Here is a 26,297-nt window from a genome sequence, read left to right as displayed (position 1 = left end):
GATCTATACCCCATGCTACTAATACTTCCCAGTATCCCCTACAGACTACGAGAAAAGGAATTACCGGTAGGTATTAAATTCCTATTTATAACATGTCAGGGTTATTTAGTGGTTTTCCTCTCTAAGGGGCAGTTATCAGGTTTTAGACCTGATAAATGTCATTTCTTATCGCCACTATTCACAGCAATAGGAAGTTTTGCCCGAATGTACTAATATACACATGTATGGCCAGGGGATCCGAAAGTATCCCAACCCTACCGTGTGTTGGAAGTAAAATGAACGCTAATGCCATCACCTTACTCCTTCTTTCGGGACCTGTAGCGTGCTACTGTGCATGTGCAGCGCCCATTCTCAGGGAGGAATACCACAGAACCCTCTCCTGGGAATTTGTGCAAAGTGTAGTCAATAGATATTAGCTGCCAGGACCATGCTCCAGAATGCATCTGCATTCTGGTGCTTGGTAAATCCAAAAGCCTAGCAGCCTCCATAGAAGCTGGTTCTACTGTCAGCAATGGAGGGACCGTGAAAGTTATTGGAGATATCTGCTGTAGTCCCTCCATTTAACATTAGGGGGATCCTTAATATTTGTGTTTATCCCCCAAAATCCGATGTTTTCGGGGGGATATCTTGCAAATATTATTTATCAAATATGCCCCTAATTATATATTTTAAACGTGTTATAAATTCTTTTGGATGAATATGTAGGTCAACTCAAAATTGGGACATTTTAAACCAAACCTCTAGTCTCCCTAAAAACCATAGCTGCAACATGCCATGCCCTTTTCTTATAGCCAAGGCCTCTTTTCATCCACCTCTAATAATTGCTGTGCTGCAGGTAGCTATGCGGTTAGCATACCGCTGGTCGGGATCCCGACTGTCGCAATACCAACGCCGGGATCCCGACGGGGGCACCATACCGATGCCAATATACCGGCGAAGAAGTTGATTCCCCCTCTATGGGTGTTCACAACATCCATAGAGGGAGACTAGAACCTGTGGCGAGCCCACAAGATGCTTTGTTGCGCTCGCCCCCCTGCCGGCATTCTACCGCTCAGGATGCCGATGTCGGTATACTGGCATTCGGTATCCCATTCGGCAGTAAATCATACCGAATCCTGCATGTATCAGGATGTTGCCAAGTGAACACTCACTGTACTGTAAAGTCTGGAGTCATGAGTATACGCAGAAACAGGAACTCTCCTGTATGAGATACTCTAATGTATTTGGTTGTTTGCGGAGGATAAATCCACTGAGAATCAATGATTCCTTGTTTTGTGTCTTCACGCAAAGTACAATAAAACTAAAATAGAATTCAGGCCGCCTCCGCTTACCATTGGCTGTGTTTAACATATTCATGTTTTTTCTTAGCATTTTCTAAATATTGTTAGAGGGAAAGAGGGGTTTCTGTGAAGAACGAGAGATCACATGAGCGCCTAGATCTCCCACCAGGGATGTCTCTATAACTAATAATCTGCTGTGCCATAATTGCTGGTGTCTTAATATCATTTTTGTAAAAAAATAAAAAATAAATGCCAACCTGTTTGTCAGAATGAAAGGATAATTATGCGGTACCGCCTCCTGTGAGAGAAATGGTATAGAAGCTACCCACTTGGCTTACTGGGAAGTCCGTATTCTAATACTGAGATGTAAGGAAAGAAATCGGCTTATTTCCATGTAATTCTAGGTCTGTGTTGTCATCTTTTGACTAAACCCTGCAATTTACAGAAACAGTGGGGAATGAGCTCAAATAAGACTGACAATGATGATACTGTAAGTCATAGCCTCTGCCCCGAGCGCGTCGTTGCTAACCTTACTGACTGTGTATAGATCCTATAGTTTGTAAGCAGGGCCCTTTTGCCTTCTGTCTTGCCTGTTTGCTGCACATTGTAATGCACTGCAGAGTATGCTGGTGCTAAAGAAATATTAATATATGGCTACTTCATGTTAGTAACTGAGGAATGTGGTACAATCGACATATACAGTGACAGATGCTCAATTAGCTTAGTGATATCATTCAGGTGCTTGAAAGGGAGGGGTATTTCTAAGCAAGAAAGAAAAGGCATTTTGTTTCCCCCAGCACCCTGAATGATAACAGTAACCAGATGTAAATCCCACACAATATTAGAATTCAGAGATCTCGGTTACACATGTTTGCGCAAATGTATGAATAAGCCCCAAAGCCGCATCAAGGCATCTCTGTATATTTGGGGTCCCTAGCGCTATATCTAGGTGCAGGGTGTGGCACCCCAAAACACCAACATAAGCCAGAAAGCGCAGGGCAGCATACCAGTGAAAAAAACTATGGTGTTAAATTAGTGTTAGGAAGCCGAAGATATAAAAGTGATACAAAAATGAGATGTAATTAAAATGGAGAAATAGTGTTAAAGAAATTAGTATGTGAAAAGTGTTAATAGAATGTAAAGGTATGCTACACTTAAGCCATCCAGCTCAGCCAGTCCAGAGGCACCACACCCCACACCTCCATTATCCCAATTTGGGTGTATGATTAACCAGCAAGGAGCCACATGATAATGGCTCTTTACTTAAATATATCTAAGCTAAGAGCTACCTACCTTGGAGCAACCCCATAATGCTCCATACATCTCATTTTTGTATCACTTTTATAGCTTCGGCTTACTAACACTAATTTATTAACACTATAGTTTTTTCACTGGTATACTGCCCTGCGCTTTCTGGCTTATGTTGGTGCTTTGGGGTGCCACACCCTGCACCTAGATATAGCGCTAGGGACCCCAAATATACAGAGACGCCTTGATGCGGCTTTGGGGCTTATTCATACATTAGCACAAATATATGTAACCGAGATCTCGGAAATCTGGTTACTGTTACCAATCAGGAATGTGGTACAATGCAAGCGTTCTTACGCTGGGTTATGTCAGATTTGAGAGCCATGGGTAGAACAGGACGGATGGCCAATTTATGTTTACAGATGTTGTTTAGAATAGTAATGAATGGTCACTTTATGTAGCACCTGTGATAGGGTTGCCACACATCCAGAATTCCTCTGGACAGTCTGGAAATTTAAAATTTTTCAGGAGCTCCTGAGGGCTTTTAAACCCAGACATGCAGTGTCAGGAAATCTCAGCAGCAGTGCTGACACAGCCAGTGTGCCCTCTTTGTGGCCTGCACAATGGTAGGCACTAGATCCCATTCAACAGAAGGACACCTCCCCAACATTAGGTGTTGGATGGGCAAGGGGGACAATATCACAGTCAGTGGGGACTGGTAACTGTAGAAGAGAACTGAATGGACAGAAGTTGATGTGCTCTGTGGCTGGCGGGAAGCAGCTGGTACTGTGATATATACGGGCAGCAGTACCTGGCTCGAGTGGCTACCTTAGTGTTTCAAGAATACATATTACTCGACACCTGAGCCTCTGTCTCTATTGTAGAGTTGTGCAGTTGTGTTTACAGACGTTAGTGAAGTAATTCATTGAGTAGTGTGTGAAAGCAGTGCAGGATACAGAGAGGTAAGTGAACAAGTGCCGTGTCCTGCAGGGTGTAGAAGCGATCTGTATTGAAGTGTAGGAGGGGTTGGTGATGAAGTGCAGTGTACAGGATGCGGTTAAAATACCGCTAGTCAGGATCCCGGACGTCACAATGTTGCCGCCGGAATCCTGACTAGTGGTGCAATATTGCCGCCGGAATTTTTATTTATTTATTAACAGTTTCTTATATAGCGTAGCAAATTCCGTTGCGCTTTACAATTTCAAATAATAATATCCGTCGGCACAGGCTTTTCTACCTCTGTGGATGTCTACAACATCCATTGAGGGAGAATATAACCTGTGGGAAGCGCAGCAAGCTACCGTACCCACAGCGTGGTGAATGTAGCGGTTTTCTAGTGTTCGCCCTGCTGCCGGCATACCGGTGGCCAGGATCCCAGCCACTGGTTTTTCATTCTGATCCCCAGTGTACAACATGGTGTAGGAGGGGTTGGTATTGAAGTGCAGTGTACAGCAGCGTGTAGGAGGGGTTGGTATTGAAGTGCAGTGTACAGCAGCGTGTAGGAGGGGTTGGTCATAAAGTGCAGTATACAGAGAGGTTTAGGAGAGATTGGCATTGAAGTGCATTATACAGCAGGATGTAGGAGGGGTCAGTGATAAAGTACAGTGTACAGCAGGGTGTAGGAGGGGTTGGTGATGAAGTGCAGTGTACAGCAGGGTGTAGGAGGGGTTGGTGATGAAGTTCAGGATGTAGGAGGGGTTGCTATTGAACTGCAGTGTACAGCAGAATGTAGGAGGGGTTGGTGATGAACTGCAGTGTACAGCAGGATGTAGGAGGGGTTGGTGATGAAGTGCAGTGTACAGCAGGGTGTAGGAGGGGTTGGTGATGAAGTTCAGGATGTAGGAGGGGGTCGCTATTGAACTGCAGTGTACAGCAGGATGTAGGAGGGGTCGGTGATGAAGTGCAGTGTATAGCAGGACATGTGAGGGGTTGGTGATAAAGCACAGTGTACAGCAGGGTGTAGGAGGAGTCGGTGATGAAGTGCAGTGTACAGCAGGCTGTAGGAGGGATTGGTGATGAAGTGCAGTGTACAGCAGGGTGTAGGAGGGGTCGATGATGAAGTTGTTCAGGGTGTAGTAGGGGTCAGTGATGAACTCGGACATTAGCAGAGTTTCTCAGGACCTGTCAGCTCACTCCCGCCAGGCATCTCCCACTGTGTGGCGTATTGAGGTTAGATATGTGAGGACACATCTGTATATCGGAGTCACACGGCACAAGCAGCCTGATGGTGTTCATACAGAGATGCAGTACTGGTTTAGATGCACAGTCTCTAAAATCTGTTCGGTATTCCTGAGCGGCAGCTGAGAGGTTAAAGGCAGGTGGATAACAGACGTACAGAGATGTTGCACCTTATGGGAGTATTGCTGGTGTACCGCTGAAAGCGGTTGTGTAAAGAGACACTCAGCCACTCACTCCTATGGCCATACTCAGACGCAGAAACTACGCCTACCATAGGGCTGGTACAACTTTGCAGCAACCAATGCTGCATCTTTGGTGTTTCAGCGTCTACGGATGCTGAAAGTGGACATACCAGATCTTGCAAATTCAGAAACACACAGATGGACTCCATTGGCTCTGTAGCGACATTAGCATTAAGTCATAGACGCAACAGACTCGGACTGGCACTTCTCAGACCATTGTGAGTTGTATTTCTGTAAGTGTTAATGTGGTGTGCATTACTGCTGCGTTTAAGCTGTTTTGTAAAGTATGCTAGCATGTCTTGTTTTGTATGGGCAAGTACTTTGCATGTAGGTAAGTGTAGTATTTTGTCCATTTAAAAAGTTTTAAAGTATGTACATGTAAATATAGCTTCTTAATAAGTGCTGTACATGAAATGACGACCTGCTGAGTGATTGCTGCCCGCTACACATCTGTAAGGGTAAGAGCACTTCTCACACGGCATGCATCTATCAGAATTAAATATTTGCTAAGTGCAAGATGAGTGACATTTCAGGAAAAGGTCACTTTGACTTGACAACAGAATTGAAGACGTGGTTCCTGCTGCCTTTCTATAGTCCTACAATACACAATTGAAAATACACCATGATAATTTGTCTCTATTGCAAAGAATTTGGTAGTATGAGTAACAGAACTGAAAGACAAGGTTCTATAAACTGGTGTAGTGATGTGGGAGTATATATATGGAGTTTTCCAGCATGAATTGCAGTATGAGGGTGGTTGAATAAATAACGTAACAAGACCTCTCATTGTGTAAATTTCTTAAATGAGTACATATACTGTACATACGGTATAGGGAGGCCAATCCTGGGATCAGGATCCCAGGATTTCGGCCTAAAATTGCCGGGATTTGAATCCCGGGATTGGAGCTTCCAATCTCAGGATTTTGTGATTAGTCTGTGCATGTGTAGTTTTATGCCAGGCAGCGAAGAGCACCTGCAGCTGACGGCTCAGTCGCTGCCTGGCTCCCCCTGCCCCCGGCTGTGCGCAGCGTGACGTAATATCAGAGGCTATCCTGCCGGCAGCCCAATACCAGATGGGTCGCCCACCCACAGCCAGATGTGCCGCCCACAGTCCTACGCCTGATGTGCCACCCACAGCCCAATGCAAGCCACACCGCCTTCCTGTCTGCACTACGAGAGAGTTACTCTGGGCCCTGGGCTGTGTGGGGCGCCATAAAATAATATGTATATATTTACCAACCCAATCCCTGGTATCCCGGGAATCACGCAATTGAGCATTTTTTAATCCGAATCCGCGGATTTATAAAGCGGCCCAGTATTGACCTCCCTAGTTCAGTATAATCAATAGCATGGCCTTGGTACACATTATTTTTCCACACAGTCCTCATACTTGTCTAAGTATTTGTTCCAACGGTACACCAAGGCATCTATCCCAGCACAGAAGAAATCCATGTCAAGCACCTGAAGCCCGGACATGACGGCTTACTGAACTTCACCGTTGGTTGCCAATCTCCGTACACCCAAGTGCTTATTCAATCGTCCAAAGGGATGGAAATCACTCAGTGCCAGATCAGGGATGTAGGGAGGATGATCCAGTACCTCCAGTGGTAGCTCCATAACACCTGTGCAGTTGACTGAGTGTGACTTGGCGTTTTTGTGCAGCCTGTTCGCTGCAACCCAGGTAATTTTCCATTATTTGCATTCCACATTTGGCTCAATGTGTCAAAATAGCGGTCAGCTTTCACAGTGTCTGTATTGGTGAGAACATCAACAAGAAGCGCGTCCTTGTGGTCCCAAAACACCATTGCCATCACCCCCTTTGCTGATGGAGTTGCTTTGAATTTCTTTGAAAGTGGGGACGATGTGGGTTTCCATGTCATGGATGTTTGTTTCATCTCGGTGTCAGATGATGCACCAACGTTTCATTGCCTGTAACAATATGTTGCAGGAACGGCATTCCCTCCTCATGGTACCCCATCACAAGAGGCAATTCCATCCTATTGGTTTTGTGAACTTCTATGACCTGTTTCGGTACCCAGCATGAACCCTTTTTGTCCTGTCCCCCAGGTGCTCATAAACAATGTTGTGCACAGTACCCACGGAGATGTTCAGTTTATCAGCAGTATCACAAACTCGAATGCGTATGTCCTGAATCAGACCTTCAAGGTGGCAAAAATTGTCATCTGTGGTGCCTGGATCGCTGCTAATTGAATGTCTGTCCTGCCGTTATCAAACACAGTACACCAAACCAAAACCTGTTTCCGTGCCATGACTTTATCACTGTACACCTCGACAAGTTGGCAATGAATTTCAGCTGCTGATGTGCTCTTTACACACAGAAATCTGATCACACTACACAGCTCAATGTTTATTCATGTTTCCGCCAGCCCCGCCATCTTACAACTGATGTTGGGGCAGTATGACTGATATGAGACGCAGCCTAATGACCGTGAGGGGATGCAGTGGTCTACCTTCTGTAGCCTGCAGGGAAATTAGAATGAAATACAGTAGAGACCATTACACACGTGAGAAGTCTTGTTACTTATTGAATCACCCTCTTAGCATATCTGTGTAATGTATGTCCACGCTATTTAGTTGTCAATGATGGCAGATAAATGCTACTTATTATTATCCTTTATTTATATGGCACCACAAGGGTTCCGCAGCGCCAAATTACAGAGTACATATGCACATAATACAAATAGGAAAACAGTGACTTACAGTTGAAGACAATATAGGACAATTACAGGGTAACTAAGCATAACTACACCAGGAAACAACATAGAGATAAGTTCCAGGTGGCCAAAAAACTGCGGGATCTGGGCAGGTGAGGATTATTAAAGTAAGAAAAGGATAAGCACATGAGGGAAGAGGGCCCTACTCGTGAGAGCTTACATTCTAAGGGGAGGGATAGACAGACAGGGGTGACACAGATGAGGTACATAGAGAGCGTGGAACAGAGGGTTAGGATGAGATTTGGCTGGGTTTGGTAAAGAAATGGGTCTTAAGAGCCCGTTTGAAGTTTTGTAGAGAGGTGGAGAGTCTGAGGGGGAGAGGTAAAGAATTCCAGAGAAAGGGAGCAGCACGTGAAAAATCTTGGAGATAGGAGTGGGAGGAAGTAATCAGAAGTTACTTCCTTTTCTTTAAGCCACATCTATTGAAGATTTGTCTACCCAACTACAGTAGTACTCTTTTAATCAAATATTTTGTTTTGATTGATTTTAGATAGTCTATTTACAGTACTGAAAAGAGAGCAAACCCATTTTTCAGGAATAATGGGTATCACAATCGTCTTGTTGCTATCACCATTCCTGGATGGACATAACCAATAATTCTTAGAGAAATTTAAAAAAAAAAATTCTATTTTGAATAGATTAAAATATATTTCATATATTTTTTTTTACCTGTTTTAGCAAAGCAGGCGTGCTATTTACGGACTATGCTTAGAGGCCCCATGTTTGGTGTTTATAGCCTGGCTATGTTACAGTACTAACAAGGATTATTCCTTAAATCCTAATTAGCGATCCATGATAAACTTAACATTTAAACCATACTGCCCAGCTTCCAAAATTTCTAATAAAATTACATTAACATTTAATGCAAAACATTAATAATTTATACATTGAAAACTGAAATAGTTTGGATATTAACAAGGTATGAATAATTTATTGTTTTGGAATGAGTTTCAGCTGTTATACAGAGGCTGGGCCTTTGTTTATGCCATTGTTGTGTGCCAGAAGTTTATCAAATATAGGACTGAATTTCATAATGATGATCTGCTTGCTTTACAATTGATCTTTAAATATACAGTATTTGTTGCAAAATCTGGTTCAACAGTACTGTATTTACTGGACATTATAATTTTTATTAAAATATTCTCAAAAAGGATACAGGTAGAATATGTTAGTATTAAAGAAATGATGGCATATGGAATATCCTAAATTGGTGGACAAGAATAAATAAGGCCCCATTGTCAAGTTACTAGATTTGCAGATTTGGCTACAGTGGGTTTAGATTGGGTATTATGGTCATAAGTTTAGTTGTATAGGATTTTGAATATAGTTTTGAAGAAAATGAACAGAAAGTGTGATAGTGATTTTCCTTGCAAGGCTGGTAGCCAGGGGGCACACTCATTTTAAGGTTGGGGATTCCAAAAAGTGAGCATTCCTTCTGGCCCTGTTGATCAACCAAGTCTCCTAAACACCCTTCACTCATACTTGTATAGTCTGGTAGAGTTTTCAATATTGGGAAGTACCGTACCTGCCCACTGGGACAGCAAGGAATCTTCCTGGATAATTAGTGAAGTGGTCTAGGGCTTGTTGTTGCGATCCACTATTTATAGTGTCATTGTGGCCTCCCCTTACTGCCTTGCAGAGAGATGCCACAATTTGTACACTTGAGATCCTGGAAAGCTAATTCTACAGCTGGCAAGTATGACTTCGGGAAGGTTGTTTTCCTACTTCATTTCCTACCTATCCAATCACAATTTAATGTCTGTCTATGACACAAAATTGACTCAACTGCCAATGGCTATTTGAGTCCCTCAAGACACTATTCTTGTCTCTCTGCTTTTCTCACTCCAACTCTTCTCATTGTTGACTAATTGGCTCCTTTGCCAATATGACTTGTACAGTGATTGTTTCCGAATCTACTACTCCAGCTCTCTTGACACTTGGCATGTTTATTTTCCATTATGGATGTCCATATGCTTCGTAAAGCTTAATGGCGGCAATTCATTTGTTTTATCGTGGCCGCAGCTTCCATATTGCTATTCAATTGTTTGTTCCGCTGAATGCAAGAGCTGCGAGCACCCTTTATTTCAGCATGCAACCTCCTGAGGTGGCATGCAGATATATGCTCAAAGTTGGGCTTTTTGGTGCCCAGTAGTTTGACATGGGGGTGGCAGCTTTACATGTCCTAAATTTGGTGCGTTTGGATGCAGTAAGTGATTTGTGCCCTGTAACTTACAGTATGTCCAGTGGAACAAACAATTTAACATCATCCAACACTTTAGACAGAAGCAACGAGCACAAGAAAATATTCAGTTGCCCCCTATATGTCCATAACGAAGCTAAGAATCTTCCCTCCTGCCACAGTTACCACCTGGAAAAGGAGGGAATAGGCAGCGCTAAATTCATACAATGGATAGTCTGAACTACCATCCACAACACCACAATGTCTTCAGTATCACAATCCAACTCGGACTCTGCGTTCTCACTAGAATTTTTTTTTATGAGGTAGCTTGGGGGGAAGGGGGGTCCGGGTACTGAACCTTTGAACCTTATCACAAGAGGTAAGCAACAGTCCATCATGCACTCTCCTGCCCAGCATCTCACTGTTTTTCTGACTCCGTGCAGGAGAGTGGGCTGCTGTGTGTCTTTAATGCTTGCTTCCAATGCAGGGTGGAATGGGGTCAAGGTTGAGGGGACGGCCGGGCTCTTCCTCTTGGTGGAGGCAGATCCGTTCAGTGAGCCTCCCTCCGGCTGCTGAAGCTAATCTTCCTGCAGACTCGCACTGTCTTGGCCATTCCCTGTTGACTTGTGGCTCTGCCCCCAGCCTCCTCTTCCTCTACCCAGCCATGACTGCAGGAAGAGATTCTCTTCCTGCAGCCCAAATTCTGATAGATCACTGCAGTCATGACTCCCTGTGGCTTCCCAAGGCCACAGTCATCAGTGATCATGAAAATCTTCCACCAACCTGTGCTCTCTGTAGTCGCGCCTCCTCTAGTCTCTCCCTGTTCCCAGGCAGCGATGAAAACCAATCCTCAGGGATTCAGTATGATATCCCCATGGACGGGATGCCGGCGGATAGAATACCGACAGTGGCATCCCAACCATCAGAATCCCAACAGCCCCCCAGAAATGACTGTAACACTCACCTCTTCCTTACCCTAACCCTCCCTTGTGTGTGCCTAACTGTAACCGTCCTCAGTGGTGCCCTACCCTAACCATCCCCAGTGGGGCCTAACCCTCCTTCGGGATTTAGACACCAATCTTATGGCGTCCTTCGGGATTCCCATGAGCTGGCTGCCCAGTGTCATTTTTTTCCCCGGGATATCGCCAGTAGCCCTAATCCCCAGCTTTCCTTTCTGTTCAGTTTTATAATAATTAGTTCTGTTATCAATGTTGCTATTCCAAGGGTTTTTTTGGTACACAGTATTTGTCTTTCCGTCTCCATTTCTGTCATCTGTTATTATAGTTCGTTAAAGTTTTCATCCAGATCCATCCTGTGGAAGGCCCAAAACATACTACCTTGTCAATTCTACCCGACGTACACCAACGGGAGGTCCGAACGGGACCTCAACTTTTTAGCATGTTTCCTGGGATCCAATATTACCATTCTGCAACGTTTTTGTGTTTTGTTTTAAGCAAAAGTCCCAATATTATTATTTATTTATTTTTTCAAATTGAATCACTCAAATACTGTAGCTATTTAAACCTGATTCACTATAATTTTATTAACACATCTGCATATTTGTTTTAGAAATTGTACTGAATCAGATTTATTTGCATAATTTAATAATATAAAAACGTCTACAATTTTTGGGAACATTTAAGAATTTTTTTTTTTTTTTAAATAGCCAGTTAAGTGGTTAATGGATTTTAATTTTGTTTTGTGTGACACCCCCACTCTTTCCCAGCCTTAATCCATTTGCAATTGTGGTGTTACATCTAACCAAAGTCTGGTTTATTATTTTGTTATGCAGAAAATCTTCCAGTCTTGTCTGGAGCAGGCTAAAGCACTCCAAACCGCTGCTGAGCATATTTGCAGATTGTAATGAAATCAAAACAAGTAACATTAATCATTCAGTATTACTGGAATTTAGCATAATGCTTAATAATTGTAAGGCATTAAAATAAACATTTCTATTGGTTATTTCAGGTCAGGGATTAGCCTTAACTGTTCTTTTGGCTTTTATTTTCTGGGCTGTATTTCGCACAAACCTATTTTATTTGAAACCGCTTAACTGTTCCTATTTAGACAGAACAGTCCCAATATGGGAGTTGTGTTCCGCCTTCACAATTAGGACCACATTGTCCCGCAGTAAGATGTTTCTTCGATATTTTTTATTTTTTTTCCCAGGAAATCTAATTTGGTCACCCGAAAGGAAAAAAAAATTCTCACGAAAATACACACGTTTCACTGAACCTGTGTGTTTTCGGCAGATTTTTTTTTTTTTTTTCCCCGCCAGAAACAGCCTTTTTTCAGTGATTTTATTTCACCTGCCTGAGGCAATGGCATGTAATCATTTTTCTAAATCATTTGAATGGTTTCAGCCATCAATGGTACGCTTATGCACATGCGCAAATGACAGGGCTTCCTTTGGTGTATTACATTACCATACATTGGGAAAAAACACATCGGGAGGAAGCAAGTGATAGTGACAGCCTTCACAATCCTGCATTCAAGTGCCAAACCCATCCAAACCTTTGATGGTTGTGAGCCGTTGATAACTGTCAGCCATTCTTACTAGAAATCATTGTGTAGTGTTACCATGTCATTCTCATAATCAAAGTACCTTTTTTTTTTGCAGCATTACTAAAGCTGCGTATACACTAATAGGTGTTTTTACCATGGACCATGGGTGCAATGTGTGCGGCGCACACGGGCGCCTGGGTCCAGTGGGGGGCCACACTGCGCGCACTGCCCCCATGTTGGATTATACTTGCCTTTCCGGAGTCCCGCAACAGGCGCTGTAGCCGCTGCAAAAATAAATTCCAAAATTGCCGCTGTGCATGCACAGTAGGAAATTTGTCTCGGGGGCTGGAATTTGTTATGCCAGCTGTCGGGATCCCAGCGCTCACCATACCGACGCCGGAATCCCACCAGCCGACATACCGACAACTATTCTCCCTCTTGGGGTGTCCACAACACCCTTGGAGGTAGAATAAATAGCGTTGCGCACCACCGTGCCCGCAGTGTGGTGAGCACACTCACCCCGCTACCTGTATGCCTGCTGTCGGGATCCCGGCGCTCTTATGCTGGGTGCTGGGATCCCAAGTGCCGGCATAACATACTACACCTGTCTCCTGACCATGACGGGTGCCTTGTTTCCGGAGACATGCGCAGTAGACGCTGGCCCTCTCCTCTCTTAAAACGCCTCTGCATACACTATACAGTTATCTGGCAGATCATCTGCCAAATCTGGTTGGTTGGAATTTAAAATCTGGTATTGGATGAGAGTAAATGACAATCGAGCATTTGCACCCACTGGAAAATGGTCAAAAAGTGTCGGTCATGCAAATTCGTTAAATCACGGATTGAACAATTTCTGGCCATTATCCAGTGTTGGGGAGCAAATGGTCAATTTTTCATTTGCTTTCATCCATTATCAGATTTTCATTCCAAAAATGATCTGCCAGATAATTGTATAGTGAACGCCCAACTTTGGCCAACACATCGCAAAAAGCCTAATGTGAGTTTTGAAACTCAACTAAATGGCCATCCGGTATAAATCTTTAAGGATCAGGTATCTGAATAGCAGTCTGAATAGTTTGTATCTTATTATTGTGAATATTAGTAACACTCAAAGGGAAAAACACTTCTGCATTATAATCACGTCGCACATTATTTATGGCGGAAGTTCCAGCTTCACAGTTACGTGGGCAGCGGTGTCACAGTCATGTGCAGCAGGCACAGCTGTAACTTCTAGCCTATAGTACAATATACGAGCTGTCAAGCAGTTGGGAAGGGGGAGACGGTGAAACACTTCCTATGGTGATGTGCAGCTTAATAATGTAAGCAAGGAGCGGATTCGCCAAGGAGGGTTCAGGAACACGGGCTCCGTATCATCTTGTGCTTTCCGTCCACACTTCAGCACAGCACCAACAGCAGGCCTCCTCTCTGCGAGCTGCAGAAGCTATTGATGAGACATGTAGTCGTCAGAAGTCGGAAAGGGAAAGTAGATCCCCACTGCGCTGCTGCTGTTTGCACACACAGGCAGGAGCACTTGTCCTTTCTTTTCACAACCTCTCAGTGCTCTCTGCAGGGGGGTGACGCCATTAGTTCTAGCAATGAGAGCAAAGCAAATGTCAACTATGTTGGCATATCCCAAGTTCCAGCAATAGAGTCTTACTCAATTAAAGGTGCAGTTTTTTCATAGACCTACATCATGTCTGATCTAATGCAGAGAGACATGATCTCACCATGACATGTTGTCACCTTCCAGCTGTTTTTGGTTTTAACTTGCGATTTTCATATTGTTCTAATGCTGGGCATACATTATACAATTATCTCTACTTATTATTCCGAATTGGACAGAAAATTGGACAGTGTGTTTGCGCAGTGGTATTTATCAGGCTGTCTGACATGCAAAATTGACCAGCGTGTCCAATTTTCTATTAATTATAATTAGAAATGTTTTTTCAATTAATCTTTTGTAGACCAGATTTATTAACAGAAAGTTAAATATTAACAAACGATATCTAGCATACTCAATTCACAGACTTTGGGATGCATTTATCGTAAAATATTAGCAGCCTGTTCCCTGAAAACACACTTTAAGGGGGTGGGGTGGGGGGGGGGGTAACCGCAAATATATAGTATCACCCCGATATCTGCTGCAGTTCCTCCATTCCCCATTTTATTCATTGGTACATTTTATTTCTTTCCCGTTTTTTTAGTTCACTCGTTTGTGTTAAACTAAATTTTTATTTTCAGTCTGTAAACATCTCTTTGTTAACCACAGTACAAGTCTCGCAGGAAGTGGAACCTGACAAGACCCTGATTAGCCATCCAGAAGCCGCAAGATGCCCGCCCGGGGTCAGCAGTACTGCAGTCAGGGACATGTAGGTGATAGCCAAATGGTATTAGTTCCCCCAGCATTACCTTGTTATGGTTTGACAACTGAGATGATTCAATACATCGATTATTTTGTTGGTTAAATAACCAATTAACGTGATAGCGATATGATTCATAGCTTATGTTACTCAGAGGATCTCAAGGATCATTTCAGTGAAACCTCATCAAAGTTGGTTCAGTAGTTCTTGAGTTTATTGCGAACATACATACTGTACAAATAAACAATTTTATTCTTAGCATAGGTGCATTTGTGTATGTATTGTGTGTGTGTGTGTGTGTGTGTGTGTGTGTGTGTGTGTGTGTGTGTGTGTGTCTGTGTAGCCAGTAAACATGATATCAAGATGACTCATAGTCTATATTACTCCATAATTGCTTAGGGGTATATGCAATTGCGGTCGAATTCCCGAAATTGTCGAAAAACAGGACTTTTTCGCCCCAAAAAAAAATTAGCCGATGCAATTCAGTACTTTCCGTCAAAAAAACGGACTTTCAAAATTCGACTTTTTGAAATTCGACATTTGTCAAATTCGACTCTTCTGCAATGGTACAAATGCGGCAATTCGACAAAAGTATATTCAATTGAAGTTTGGAAATTCGACAACAGTGCTTTTAGACAGTAAATTCGTCATTTTCAATCCGCCACACTTTGGTGGGTGAATCTAATAAAAAAAATTTAAAACATGTTTTTTTTGGTGTTTTTTTTATTGGTAATAGCATATCTATTTATAGGGATTAGGTACTTGGTTTGTCTTTTTGGGAGGCACAAGTATTATTTATATATATTTCTCTGACGTCCTGGTGGATGCTGGGAACTCCGTAAGGACCATGGGGAATAGACGGGCTCCGCAGGAGACTGGGCACTCTAAAAGAAAGATTAGGTACTATCTGGTGTGCACTGGCTCCTCCCACTATGACCCTCCTCCAGACCTCAGTTAGATTTCTGTGCCCGGCCGAGCTGGATGCACACTAGGGGCTCTCCTGAGCTCCTAGAAAGAAAGTTTATTTTAGGTTTTTTATTTTACAGTGAGACCTGCTGGCAACAGGCTCACTGCATCGAGGGACTAAGGGGAGAAGAAGCAAACCTACCTGCTTGCAGCTAGCTTGGGCTTCTTAGGCTACTGGACACCATTAGCTCCAGAGGGATCGACCGCATGGAACTGGCCTTGGTGTTCGTTCCCGGAGCCGCGCCGCCGTCCCCCTTACAGAGCCAGAAGCAAGAAGAGGTCCGGAAAATCGGCGGCAGAAGACTTCGGTCTTCACCAAGGTAGCTGTGCGCCATTGCTCCTCATGCACACTTCACACTCCGGTCACTGAGGGTGCAGGGCGCTGGGGGGGGCGCCCTGAGGGCAATATATGACACCTTGGCTGGCAAATCTACATCATATATAGTCCTAGAGGCTATATAGATGTAAAATTACCCCTGCCAGTATTCCAGAAAAAGCGGGAGAAAGTCAGTTGAAAAAGGGGCGGGACTTCTCCCTCAGCACACTGGTGCCATTTTCTCTTCACAGTGCAGCTGGAAGACAGCTCCCCAGGCTCTCCCCTGTAGTTTTCAGGCTCAAAGGGTTAAAAAGAGAGGGGGGGCACAAAATTTAGGCGCAATATTGTATATACAAGCAGCTATTGGGAAAAATTCACTCAATATAGTGTTAATCCCAAAATTATATAGCGCTCTGGTGTGTGCTGGCATACTCTCTCTCTGTCTCCCCAAAGGGCTGTGTGGGGTCCTGTCCTCAGTCAGAGCATTCCCTGTGTGTGTGTGCGGTGTGTCGGTACGGCTGTGTCGACACGTTTGATGAGGAGGCTTATGTGATGGCAGAGCAGATGCCGATAAATGTGATGTCGCCCCCTGTGGGGCCGACACCAGAGTGGATGGATAGGTGGAAGGTATAAACTGACAGTGTCAACTCCTTACATAATAGGCTGGATGACGTAACAGCTATGGGACAGCCGGCTTCTCAGCCCGCGCCTGCCCAGGCGTCTCAAAGGCCATCAGGGGCTCAAAAACGCCCGCTCCTTCAGATGGCAGACACAGATGTCGACACGGAGTCTGACTCCAGTGTCGACGAGGTTGAGACATATACACAATCCACTAGGAACATCCGTTACATGATCCCGGCAATAAAAAATGTGTTACACATTTCTGACATTAACCCAAGTACCACTAAAAAAGGGTTTTATGTTTGGGGAGAAAAAGCAGGCAGTGTTTTGTTCCCCCATCAAATGAGTGAATGAACTGTGAAAAAGCGTGGGTTCCCCCGATAAGAAACTGGTAATTTCTAAAAAGTTACTGATGGCGTACCCTTTCCCGCCAGAGGATAAGTTACGCTGGGAGATATCCCCTAGGGTGGATAAGGCGCTCACACGTTTGTCAAAAAAGGTGACACTGCCGTCTTAGGATACGGCCACTTTGAAGGTACCTGCTGATAAAAAGCAGGAGGCTATCCTGAAGTCTGTATTTACACACTCAGGTACTAGACTGAGACCTGCAGATAGTGCTGCTGCAGCGTGGTCTGTAACCCTGTCAAACAGGGATACTATTTTGCGAACATAAGACGTCGTCTTATATATGAGGGATGCACAGAGGGATATTTTGCCGGCTGGCATCCAGAATTAATGCAATGTCCATTCGGTCAGGAGGGTATTAGAGACCCGACACTGGACAGGTGATGCTGACTTTAAAAGGCACATAGAGCCTTATAAGGGTGAGGAATTGTTTGGGGATGGTCTCTGGGACTTCGTATCCACAGCAAACAGCTGGGAAGAAAATTTTTTTCCTCAGGTTTCCTCACAGCCTAAGAAGCACTGTATTATCAGGTACAGTCCTTTCGGCTTCAGAAAAGCAAGCGGGTCAAAGGCGCTTCCTTTCTGCACAGAGACAAGGGAAGAGGGAAAAAGCTGCACCAGTCAGCCAGTTCCCAGAATCAAAAATGCATGACGCGGGGGCTCCACAGGCGTAGCCAGGTACGGTGGGGGGCCGCCTCAAAAATTTCAGCGATCAGTGGGCTCGCTCACAGGTGGATCCCTGGATCCTTCAAGTAGTATCTCAGGGGTACAAGCTGGAATTCGAGGCGTCTCCCCCCCCCGCCGTTTCCTCAAATCTGCCTTGCCGACATCTCCCTCAGGCAGGGAGGCTGTGCTAGAGGCATTTCACAAGCTGTATTCCCAGCAGGTGATAGTCAAGGTGCCCCTACTTCAACAAGGACGGGGTTACTATTCCACACTGTTTGTGATACCGAAACCGGACGGTTCGGTGAGACCCATTTTAAATTTGAAATCCTTGAACACATACATAAAAAAATTCAAGTTCAAGATGGAATCGCTCAGGGCGGTTATTGCAAGCCTGGAGGAGGGGGATTACATGGTATCCCTGGACATCAAGGATGCTTACCTACATGTCCCCATTTACCATCCTCACCAGGAGTACCTCAGATTTGTGGTACAGGATTGCCATTACCAATTCCAAACACTGCCGTTTGGACTGTCCACGGCACCGAGGGTCTTTACCAAGGTAATGGCAGAAATGATGATACTCCTTCGAAAAAAGGGAGTTTTAATTATCCCGTACTTGGACGACCTCCTTATAAAGGCGAGGTCCAAGGAGCAGTTGTTGGTCGGAGTAGCACTATCTCGGCAAGTGCTACAACAGCACGGATGGATTCTATACATTCCAAAGTCACAGCTGGTTCCTACCACACGCCTACTGTTCCTGGGGATGGTTCTGGACACAGAACAGAAAAAAGTGTTTCTCCCGCAGGAGAAAGCCAAGGAGCTGTCATCTCTAGTCAGAGACCTCCTGAAACCAAAACAGGTATCGGTGCATCACTGCACACGAGTCCTGGGAAAAATGGTAGCTTCTTACGAAGCAAAATTCCATTCGGCAGGTTCCATGCAAGAACCTTTCAGTGGGACCTCTTGGACAAGTGGTCGGGATCGCATCTTCAGATGCATCGGCTGATAACCCTGTCTCCAAGGACCAGGGTATCTCTACTGTGGTGGCTGCAGAGTGCTCATCTTCAAGAGGGCCGCAGATTCGGCATACAGGACTGGGTCCTGGTAACCACGGATGCCAGCCTTCGAGGCTGGGGGGCAGTCACACAGGGAAGAAATTTCCAAGGACTTTGGTCAAGTCAGGAGTCGTCCCTACACATAAATATTCTGGAACTGAGGGCCATTTACAATGCCCTAAGTCTGGCAAGGCCTCTGCTTCAAAACCAGCCGGTACTGATCCAATCAGACAACATCACGGCAGTCGCCCATGTAAACCGACAGGGCGGCACAAGAAGCCGGATGGCGATGGCAGAAGCCACAAGGATTCTCCGATGGGCGGAAAATCACGTCTTAGCACTGTCAGCAGTGTTCATTCCGGGAGTGGACAACTGGGAAGCAGACTTCCTCAGCAGACACGACCTACACCCGGGAGAGTGGGGACTTCATCCAGAAGTCTTCCAACTGTTGGTAAACCGTTGGGAAAGGCCACAGGTGGACATGATGGCGTCCCGCCTAAACAAAAAACTAGATATTGCGCCAGGTCAAGGGACCCTCAGGCAATAGCTGTGGACGCTCTAGTGACACCGTGGGTGTACCAGTCGGTTTATGTATTCCCTCCTCTGCCTCTCATACCAAAGGTACTGAGAATAATAAGAAAACGAGGAGTAAGAACGATACTCGTGGTTCCGGATGGGCCAAGAAGAGCTTGGTACCCAGAACTTCAAGAAATGATATCAGAGGACCCATGGCCTCTACCGCTCAGACAGGATCTGCTACAGCAGGGGCCCTGTCTGTTCCAAGACTTACCGTGGCTGCGTTTGACGGCATGGTGGTTGAATTCCGGATCCTAAAGGAAAAGGGCATTCCGGAAGAAGTCATTCCTACGCTGATAAAAGCAAGGAAAGAAGTAACCGCAAACCATTATCACCGTATTTGGCGAAAATATGTTGCGTGGTGTGAGGCCAGGAAGGCCCCAACAGAGGAATTTCAGCTGGGTCGTTTTCTGCACTTCCTACAGTCAGGGGTGACTATGGGCCTAAAATTGGGTTCCATTAAGGTCCGGATTTCGGCTCTGTCGATTTTCTTCCAGAAAGAACTGGCTTCACTGCCTGGAGTTCAGACATTTGTAAAGGGAGTGCTACATATTCAGCCCCCTTTTGTGCCTCCTGTGGCACCTTGGGATCTCAACGTGGTGTTGAGTTTCTTAAAATCACATTGGTTTGAGCCACTTAAAACTGTGGATTTGAAATATCTCACGTGGAAAGTGGTCATGTTGTTGGCCTTGGCTTCGGCCAGGCGTGTGTCAGAATTGGCGGCTTTGTCATGTAAAAGCCCTTATCTGATTTTCCATATGGATAGGGCAGAATTGAGGACTCGTCCCCAGTTTCTCCCTAAGGTGGTATCAGCTTTTCACTTGAACCAACCTATTGTAGTGCCTGCGGCTACTAGGGACTTGGAAGATTCCAAGTTACTGGACGTAGTCAGGGCCTTAAAAATTTATATTTCCAGGACGGCTGGAGTCAGGAAAACTGACTCGCTTTTTATCCTGTAGGCACCCAACAAAATAGGTGCTACTGCTTCTAAGCAGACTATTGCTCGCTGATTTTGTAGCACAATTCAGCTGGAACATTCTGCGGCTGGATTGCCGCATCCTAAATCAGTAAAAGCCCATTCCACGAGGAAAGTGGGCTCATCTTGGGCGGCTGCCCGAGGGGTCTCGGCTTTACCATTTTGCAGAGCTGCAACTTGGTCAGGGGCAAACACGTTTGCTAAATTCTACAAAATTGATACCCTGGCTGAGGAGGACCTTGAGTTCTCTCATTCGGTGCTGCAGAGTCATCTGCACTCTCCCGCCCGTTTGGGAGCTTTGGTATAATCCCCATGGTCCTTACGGAGTTCCCAGCATCCACTAGGACGTCAGAGAAAATAAGATTTTACTCACCGGTAAATCTATTTCTCGTAGTCCGTAGTGGATGCTGGGCGCCCATCCCAAGTGCGGATTGTCTGCAATACTTGTATGTAGTTATTGCCTAACTAAGGGTTATTGTTGAGCCATCTGTTGAGAGGCTCAGTTATATTTCATACTGTTAACTGGGTGTAGTATCACGAGTTATACGGTGTGATTGGTGTGGCTGGTATGAGTCTTACCCGGGATTCAAAATCCTTCCTTATTGTGTCAGCTCTTCCGGGCACAGTATCCTAACTGAGGTCTGGAGGAGGGTCATAGTGGGAGGAGCCAGTGCACACCAGATAGTACCTAATCTTTCTTTTAGAGTGCGAAGTCTCCTGCGGAGCCCGTCTATTCCCCATGGTCCTTAAGGAGTTCCCAGCATCCACTACGGACTACGAGAAATAGATTTACCGGTGAGTAAAATCTTATTTTTTATTTATTTTTTATTTATTTTTTAGATGGAATGGTAAAATCCCGGAAAAAAATGGCGTGGGGTCCCCCCTCCAAAGCATAACCAGCCTCGGGCTCTTCGAGCCGGTCCTGGTTCTAAAAAAACAGGGGGAAAATGGACAGGGGATCCCCCGTATTTTTAAAACCAGCACCGGGCTCTGCGCCTGGTGCAAAAAATACGGGGGACAAACAGAGTAGGGGTCCCTCGTATTTTTTACACCAGCATCGGGCTCCACTAGCTGGACAGATATTGCCACAGCCGGGGGTCACTTTTATACAGCGCCCTGCGGCCGTGGCATTAAATATCCAACTAGTCACCCCTGGCCGGGGTACCCTGGGGGAGTGGGGACCCCTTCAATCAAGGGCCCCCCCCCCAGCCACCCAAGGGCCAGGGGTGAAGCCCGAGGCTGTCCCCCCCCATCCAAGGGCTGCGGATGGAGGCTGATAGCCTTGAAAAAATGACAAGAGTATTGTTTTTTCCTGTAGTACTACAAGTCCCAGCAAGCCTCCCCCGCAAGCTGGTACTTGGAGAACCACAAGTACCAGCATGCGGGAGAAAAACGGGCCCGCTGGTACCTGTAGTACTACTGGAAAAAAAATACCCAAATAAAAACAGGAGACACACACCTTGAGAGTAAAACTTTATTTCACACCTGCCGACACACACATACTTACCTATGTTGACCCGCCGACTGCCACGTCTCCTGATCCGACGATCCGGGGTACCTGTGAATAAAATTATACTCACCTCAATCCAGTGTCCAGATATAAATCCTCGTACTTGGCAAAACAAATAAACGAACACCCGGACCAGCTGACTGAAAGGGGTCCCATGTTTTCACATGGGACCCCTTTCCCCGAATGCAGAAACCCCCCCGTGACTGCTGTCACAGAAAGGTCTCTTAAGCCAATCAGCGAGCGCAACGTCCTGGCACTCTGCTGATTGGCTGCACGTCTGAGCTGTCAGACAGCGCATCGCAAAGCCTCTCCATTATACTCAATGGTGGGAAATTTGCGGTTAGCGGTGAGGTCACCCGCGGTCAGCCGCTGACGGCAAAGTTCCCACCGTTGAAGGTAATGGAGGGAGGTGTGCGATGCGCTGTCTGAGCTCACACGCGCATACAGCCAATCAGGTGAGTGCAACGAAGTAGTCTCTAATAGCATTCTACTTTTTGGCCACAAGATTTCCGCACAGATTATTATTTTTAATTTTGTTTGCTAATTAGCCAATTAACATGATAGCGAGATGATTCCATAGCCTATGTTACTTTGAGGATCTCAAGGAACGTTTCCGTGAAAACCTCATCAAAATTGGTCTAGTAGTTTTCAAGTTTATCCTGCACATATAAACATTTTGATATACAGTATATATGTTCCATTTCAACATGGCGAGTTCTACCTTGAATAATTTTGGTGTTATCAATCATCCAGCTAAATAGTCAAAAATCTAAGATTTAAAAAAAAAAAAAAAAAATGCCCCTTTTGCCTTAATAATCCTCAAGCTATCCATGTTACTTTTGGTGCAGTCTATATTGTATGCACCCACATACATGATTTATTGCATTTAAGAAACTCACCATTAATAATTAAAGGTATACTTTATACAGAATAAAAGTATGCAACATATTAAATATAAAACAAAGATACAGACTCCTAAGCATAAAGCATCTGTTTAAATTATGTACCGCTCCTTGGTAATTAGGGATTCTTGACAACTTCATCCATTTGTCTTTGTGTCCCTCTTGTGATTTTTCACTATGGATTAAATTATCAAATGAAAGTTCAATTGCGTCTTCAAAATGTTATTGACCCTAAGGTTGATGGATTATATTGACGCGTACTCTGTTTACCCTAATGCGGGTGTTTAAAGAACAGTATTAGAATATTAAAATTTGTCTCTGGAAAACCTTTAAGACGTAAAAAGGGCATTTTTAAAGATATTCCTTTCATATATTTATAAAGACGTAATTTTCTCTCCATCTCATTTCAGTCCAGAATGAAAACTTTGTTTTCTATAAGGGGGAGTATTATTTATTGCATGGTACTTTAATTGAAAGATGGCCTATTTTTACACATGAGCTTTTTAGAATGCAAACATAGCTTTATTTCTGGAAGCCTGGTAGAAACAGCTGTTTATAGAGCCAGGACATTTCCATAACCACATTATTATTCTATGAAGGAACCTTTTAGCATTATGCAAATAATTTGGATAAGGACACGTCTGCTGCATTTGATGCCTGTTCAATCAAGGATATCGTAATTTGCAACTGATTTCATGGACCACTGTTGAAATAGAGGTGAATTTTGAATGCCTGGTTCCATGACTTAGCACTGGAGAGCATTGTGTGTCGCGATGGACGGGAGCTGGGGTGCAGAGGGATTACAGTGACTTGAGCCACCAGTGCCGGCCACTGGTCCACCAGAGAGGTGAGCAGCGCAGCTGCCACAGATACACCTGGGGAGTAAAGCTGTCAATTAGTGTTCCAGATCAGAGAACATGAGTTTATGAAGCAGAACTGTGATTGACAGCTCTGTTTTATTAGGGTCCACAGCAGCAAAGGTCTTTACATTTCACAGGTTACCTCCAGTTTCCTATTTACCCATGACGAGTTAAACTGTTGGTTTCTTACTTGCTACACGTGTGCTGCTGTAGGCTAGCAGGTGCATGACTTGACTGCTGTAGTGTTTCTGTGAAAGGAAATGGCGGCTTCCATTGCTAAATGTTTTTCTCTGCCCAGAAAGTACAAAGACTGTTTTCTGCTGTGTACATAACATTTCCTATCCATTTACCTTCATTTACCTGCAAAGTATTGCCCAAATGATTATGGTTTGTCTTGAAAACAATCAATTTTTTTTTTTTTTATACTGTCTTCACCTGGTTTCTAATATGTTAGGTTAAGTCGCACTTGCCAACATGTCTTACCTCCTCTCCTGGAGATCTTGCATGGCTGTGTGATCAGTGTCTCCATAACCACGCCTCCTGCCAAGCAGTGCCACGATTTCCCACGATTCGTATCAGGGGGCGGGCCATAATTCACAGTGAAAAACGTTATTTTCCCAGAGAATCAGAGATCTATGAATCTCCCAGGCATTGCCAGTGTGTGTGCAAGTGTGGGTTTTTAGTATCAGATTTATTAACAATAACTGCAGTAGGAAATCAGCTAGTCATTTGGGTGATTTATTTAAAAAATTTTGGCATGGCAATCTACTCTGCACATTCATTTCTTTGACTTTTTTTTTTTTTTTTTTATTGTATGTAAGAAACATAAGTATCCTGGATGGACTAAGACATCAATGCAACCTCCCTCCCAGTGCTCCAGTAATTAGTATGTTAGACATCCCAGCCACTGGTGTTCCCTTAGTTCTGGTAGGGCTGGCTACCAACTGGGTGGCCGCCTCAGCTTTGTAAGGTTTTTGGATACTGGCAGAGCTTTCAGGGGTCTATGTACTAACCTTACGCTTTTCTCTGCATAAAAGCTGCTCCTGCTTCGCCTGCATAGCACTGTAATACAGGAGGCAGCTACCACGATTGTTACTATTATGCCACCTGACGAAGAGGGTGAATGGTAAATCACCCTTTCAACGTTGATAGTACGGGCTCATAGCACCTCCCTGATGAGTTTACTGCTCATGTGCCAATTCTGTTATCCAATCAGATACTGGCACCATGGGCCGCAGCTCCCTCCCTCTGCCCTGTCAGAATGTGTGACACATTGCAGAGGGAGTAGACAACGGTAGTCCGCAGAGCGAAGCTGGCACTGGAGAAAAGCCCTAGTGGTGAGTCAGCACAGTTTAGTAACAGTTGAGGGGAATATTGCCACCATAGCAGATTATAGAAGTGCAGTATACATGTCATAACTTAGCACAGGCAGAGAAAAAGAAGGTAGATATTAGATTCTATTTTTTTATCACTTCTTAAAAGATTGATTGGATGCATGCCCTGGCAGCCATTTTGAATTGGGTATGACAGGGCTAGCAGGCATCTGTAGTGAAATTTTTTTTTTCTCTTAAACATATTTACCAAACCCACAACCAACACTCACAGTGTATGGGGAATAGCCCTAGTGCTATTAGCACAGTGCTGGTTATCCCTAAGGAAGGGCCTCCTCAGGATACCAGCCTAAGGCCACTTGCATCGTAGAGTTTGATTCTTATGGGTTTCTAGTGACTTCACATTCTGGAATTGCAAAAGTGCAAAATAAACCTTCTTTCGAATAAAAGTAACAACAGTAAATAAAATAAAAAAAATAAAATAATATAGGCACGGTCTATGAGAGAGGCACCTATCTGATTCTTAGTGTTTGTGAACGAGTGCGGATACTGTACTCAGGGGGATATGTATGAAGCAGTGGAGAAGTTGACTGATGTGAATGGCCAAATATACTCTGTAATGCACTGCAGTCTGTAGAATATGTATGTGATATTTAAATAAATGGTAAAATAATAAAATAAGTTGACCATGGCAACCTATAATTTTAAAGAATGCACTTGATAGACATTACCTCAAAGCTGATTGGTTACCATGGGTAACTTCTCCACCGGCTCATTGCTCCATTTTTTTCACTGCTTCATACCCCTTAGTTTGATTTTGCATTAGGGATGGCCATCGATGGTCACCAAAATATGTTATGGGATACCATCGGTGGTTTCACCCATTGGTGGTCATCCCTGTTATTTCTGTGAATGACCCACGGGCTAATCACAGCCTGGGGGCGGGGCTTCATTGGTGTTATGCTCAGAGTCCTGGCACCTTAGGGTAAAAAAAAAATGAAAATGATGCTGTGCCATCGATAGAGGGAAACCGTCTGGTTCTCTCCCATCGATGGCAAAAGCTTTCGACATCGGCTAAAACCATCAATGAATAGGAATAATCGATGGTCGATGACCATCCCTAGTTTGCGTAAACCCTGCCCTTTTGTCCTCGGTGTTCCAAGTATGGACAAGGGAGCCGTGTTAATACAGATAAACCATTGACATTGTTTGTGTGTGTATGTCAGCAATGAAGATGATTGCTCCATTGGCCGTGTGGCTCCATTGCATATTCTAGTATAATGAACAGTGAAGATCTCAGTCTCTTGCCATACACAGTAGGGAGGCCAATCCCGGGATTTAGCCCAAAAATCGTCCGGGATTCAATCCAGGATTGAAAGCTCCAAT

General features: G+C 44.5%; 1 protein-coding gene across 5 annotated transcripts in view; it reads left to right on the top strand.

Annotated features, from left to right (window-relative positions):
* MAD1L1 (mitotic arrest deficient 1 like 1) overlaps window positions 1-26,297 on the top strand; it is a 1,517,492-nt gene that overhangs the window by 1,152,481 nt on the left and 338,714 nt on the right. Inside the window, exon 17 of one of the 5 annotated variants that reach the window (XM_063934610.1) lies at window positions 14,637-14,755. The exons of the other annotated variants lie outside the window; for them this stretch is intronic. Within the exon in view, the coding sequence (XP_063790680.1) occupies window positions 14,637-14,740 (104 nt within the window). The 3' untranslated portion in view covers window positions 14,741-14,755. Of the gene's footprint in view, window positions 1-14,636; window positions 14,756-26,297 lie in introns of those variants that run through there. 5 annotated transcript variants of the gene reach the window in all.

Source organism: Pseudophryne corroboree, chromosome 7, assembly GCF_028390025.1.
Source record: "Pseudophryne corroboree isolate aPseCor3 chromosome 7, aPseCor3.hap2, whole genome shotgun sequence".
Lineage (NCBI taxonomy): Eukaryota > Metazoa > Chordata > Amphibia > Anura > Myobatrachidae > Pseudophryne > Pseudophryne corroboree.
The sequence above is the reverse complement of the archived record's forward strand: the minus strand, read 5'-3'. Positions and strand labels throughout refer to the sequence as shown.